The sequence below is a fragment of the Bombina bombina genome, chromosome 6, assembly GCF_027579735.1.
Source record: "Bombina bombina isolate aBomBom1 chromosome 6, aBomBom1.pri, whole genome shotgun sequence".
Classification (NCBI taxonomy): domain Eukaryota; kingdom Metazoa; phylum Chordata; class Amphibia; order Anura; family Bombinatoridae; genus Bombina; species Bombina bombina.
The window spans coordinates 885,035,007-885,039,147 of NC_069504.1; the positions used below are offsets into that span (position 1 = coordinate 885,035,007).

At 39.3% G+C, this 4,141-nt stretch overlaps 1 protein-coding gene across 1 annotated transcript; it reads left to right on the forward strand.

The window, feature by feature from the left end:
* The first annotated feature begins 691 nt into the window (after positions 1–691).
* Positions 692–3,760, forward strand: TMEM102 (transmembrane protein 102). The gene is made up of 3 exons (XM_053716152.1): positions 692–806; positions 1,317–1,489; positions 1,797–3,760. The coding sequence occupies exons 2-3, from the start codon at positions 1,318–1,320 to the stop codon at positions 2,822–2,824; spliced, it is 1,200 nt and encodes a 399-aa protein (XP_053572127.1). The 5' UTR covers positions 692–806; position 1,317; the 3' UTR covers positions 2,825–3,760.
* Positions 3,761–4,141: the final 381 nt, after the last annotated feature.

Sequence of the window (4,141 nt, forward strand, 5' to 3'; positions counted from 1 at the left end):
TAAATGTCCAATTAAGATAAAAATATTTTGCAAAGGATAATTAAATACATAGCTCACATGGGGGGGGTGTTGGTCCCTCTTGAATTTTGAAATGTTGGGAGGTATGAGAAAGTTGCATGCTCTATCAGAAACATGAGAGAAAAAAAATGTGGGGTTCACATCCCTAGTTTAAAGGGACATACTAGTAGTACTTGTTTGGCTGAGTGCCTGTATATTTTTCTTATGAGTAAACTTTTATTTTCTTGTTTGTATTTAATTAATGTTACTTGCACGTGGCAGACAGGCATATCTATTCAATAGCAGCCGTTCAGGACACTGAGAGGGTTTTAAATGATTTCAAGCCACAGAGGGTTACAGAAAGGCAAATATCTGAGCTTTGACCTCAATTTACTCCCCAAGCAACAGAGTGGTGACAACCGTGATAACCATTTGAACGGAAATGGGGGGGGGAAAAAAAGAAAGCGTAAACGTTTTGCGTTGCACGCACCCACTTTTTGGGGGGACAAAAGTCCGAATAGCTAAATAACACAGCCTATGTACTACCGAGTAAGTTAATACAGCTTCAGCACTACAGAGTGGAATTAATGCGAATTATTTGCTCTAGTGGTGGTGGCTACAGCAGGGTGTGTCTCAAGGCAACAGGGAGTGTCCGCAAGAGTTGCTGGGTAGGGTGGTGCAGGTGAAATCTCCAAGATGATTCAGGAAGTAGCGAAAGGAAGATGCACGGCACCGCAATGATGCAGGAGAGTGAGAGGAAACTTGTAGAGACGTAAACATTAAAACTCCTCGGATTGGAAAAGCGCCAGGTGACATAAAGCTTGGAAGGTAGAACTGTAGAACAGGGGCTCCATTAGAGAGAATGAGGGTGACAACGGGCAGAGCTGTGGGAACCAACATGCCGGAAGCAGAGCGTGAATAAAACTTTATTAGCTATACTTGTGAAATGGGCGGGTCTTACAGGTAAGGTGGGAGGAGCAGAAAGTGAGCGTGGTATGTAGGTAAGGAAGTGATGCTAGGAAGTAAATGGTACTGAAACAAAACGAACAAAAACAAAAAAAAAAAACACTAAAATGTAGTTTTGAAATGTAATCATTTGATCTAGTAACTTACAAAGGTATGGCTTGTAGCCAAATGATTGTTTTTGTTGACACCAACTCTCACTTTTGGTATCTATAGGAACCTGGAGGAAACTGTTACATGTATACAATATATGGCTAGCATATAGCTAATATGGTCCTATTAGATGTCTGATAATGTATATATGAGAAATGTGCATCTCTGACATTTACTTATAAAAATTATGCAATGCTCTGCAGGATGACATCTTCAGCTCGACCTCTAACAGATCTTGATTTCTGTTCGGGATCTCGGATTGAGGAGCTAAATAAACTTATGGAAGAGCTTGAGAGACTGGAGGACATTACACTAAAGGGAAAAGAGGTCCTACAAAACTGTGTGCAGGCAAAGGACTACATTTTTTCATTGCTGGGTAAGGAGGGAATTGAAAACTGAGAATAAGAAGAGGGAAATGATTTATAGGAGGTTAATGATGAAAGGAATGGAGTTAGAAGGTGGACATCCAACCTTTTCAAATTTGGGGCCTTATTGTAATCTCGTAACATTTGTATGGATGACAAATGATTCAAAACAAAAATACATGCATTTACATGTAATCAAACTTAAAATTAGCAATTCACTAGCAAAATAAATGTGCAACAATTAAAAAATAATAGCGAATTGTACTGTAATGATAAATGATCTATTTCTGTTTGACTTTTTTTTTTTTTTTTTTTCAGGCCATATACAACCAATCCCCAATCTCAAATCACTTCTTCTCCTCTCAGGAGGCCTGTGCTCTGGCTCCCTTGATGTTTCCCCCATTGACTTGGGCTCTCCCTCCCCTTTCCCCTCTCCTTCCATATCTTATACTCTCCTAGTTCCCATTCTGAGCCTTTCCTCTTATGAAAATCTCACCCAGTCCTCACCCTGCCACTTCTCTGTCCCTTATTCTCTGTGGGATCCTCCACCCCCTCAACCTCCATCCAAGGAATCCTTTGTAACCCCCCATACGGTCTCCCTCTGGTTCTCCCACTCCATTTTATCAGCTGCCTCCAGCTTTCCTCCTTCTCCTCATCTTTGTTTGGAGAAAGCGGATATCTGGGGCAACTGTGCCTCTGTCCTTCTTTCTACTCCTAGCGGCCTTCTCCGATTTGATATTGTACCAGTGGTGGAGGTTCAGGGATGGCCACCAGGAACACAATATTTGGAGGAGTGGGTTATTAAAGAAGGAGATTTTCTTAGGCACTTCCACCTCCTACCCTGGGGAGCAAATGACCAATGGAGAGTAGGATTCCCTGGTGTAGAATTTTCCATGCGGAGAAGCCTGTACCCAACTCTCTCTAGAGTGTTGAGAGCATGCATAGCCATCCTGGGACCTTTTCTTCTAGAAGAAGGAGAACCAGGGCCTTACATAGTGTGGGCTACTCTATTACATGCCTGTGAGAGGTTGCCTACTGGATTTTTATGTAGAGAACAGAATGTGGCGCTCTGTCTTTTGGGGCTCCTGGACGAACTATCTCTTTCATTCTTGCGGGGCTCCTGTCCAAATCCATTCCTTTCTGGATGTGATCTTTTGAAAGGAAGTTGTAAGGGCCCGTGCCTTGCCCGTTGGGTTTCCGAGATCAGGGCAAAGCCAGTGACTTGCCTGAGAAAAGTGGTGAGGGAGGCCAAGGGAGCAATCAGAGGAGGTGAGAGAGAAGAGAGAGAAGAAAAAGAAGAGATAATGGAAACAGCAGAGAAGGGATCAACATGTTACCCAAGTTAGAGTTTCCTTTAACTTAGTACTGTCTTATTTGGTAACTACAATAGCACTAATAATAGGGCTAGCATAACATTGTTTAACAGTACAATAATGTCTTATAGTTGTTAAATTGTGTTAAGATTCTAATAAATATAATTTGCTAGTATAATATTATTCATGGATTGAAAAATATCAGGAGTCAGGGAGACATGGATCTTAGAATTTTTCTTCTGGTCCCTGATTTTTGCATTATTCTATATTATTTAAAACAATTTTGTATGGTTTCTTAAATTAAAATAAATTAAAAGTAAAAAGTGTGAACCTCAATATAACATATCCAGGTATAACTAATCTAATATTGTATTGTTTATTTTAATGATCTGGGCTGCAATTAGTATGGTAATTAATAATTAAAGGGCCATATTACTTTAAAAAAAAACTTCTAGGATGCAAATGAAAAAGCAGCTTGTAAATATTGTGGTGTTTGTAAAAGGTTAAAAAAAGGTTTAAATTAACATGAAGTGCCTTATTGTGTGTATATGGGTCCTTGCTTATTGGCTGATAGGGACAGCTCCCACTTAAGTTCTGTTTTATTTAGAACTGAGAATCATGTCCCTAAAAGGACATTGCAGCAACAGTTTTCTATCATTCTAATGCAAAAGTACTGTAATTTATTATGTTAATAGTTTTGCATGAAAAATAGTAACTATATATGAAAGAACCAGAAAATATACATTTGTTCATAGCTGATACTGAAGTCTCCTTTCCACACTTGCTAATAGGGCATGTGTATCAGCTGCATTGGCCATGAGTGACAAGCTGTGCAAGAAATATATGGTTATTTGGCAACAGAAATGCATAGTTCAAAAACCATATAATTGATTAGATAAGAAAACAAATACCATGTTGTTGTTTTTTCTGAATGGATATTCTTTTATTATGATAAAATTCTGAACTTTGTTAGAGCACTTTATTTCTACACGGGGTTAAAAATACTGAGTAGACATGAGCACCAGGTGCACTCTCTTGCTGTTCAGGACAAAGATGCAGCTAACGATTGACAGGTACATGCGACTATGCGTATGCTACTTCTAGGTGGTTCACCAAACAAGTCCTACTCAGGAACAGCTATGCTTTGTGGCTCAGCCGCATATCTTTTAACCTCTTTGTAAACATATAATTAACAACACACTCCCATTTAATAATAAAATATCCCAGTGAAATGCAGCATGTTATTATTGGTAGACTACAATGTCCTTTCATCGTATGCTGTTATTTGTTTTAAAGCAGAACTGATTTTGACAAGTTCTCTGCCCAGACTGTGGGTTTAGCAAGTAATGA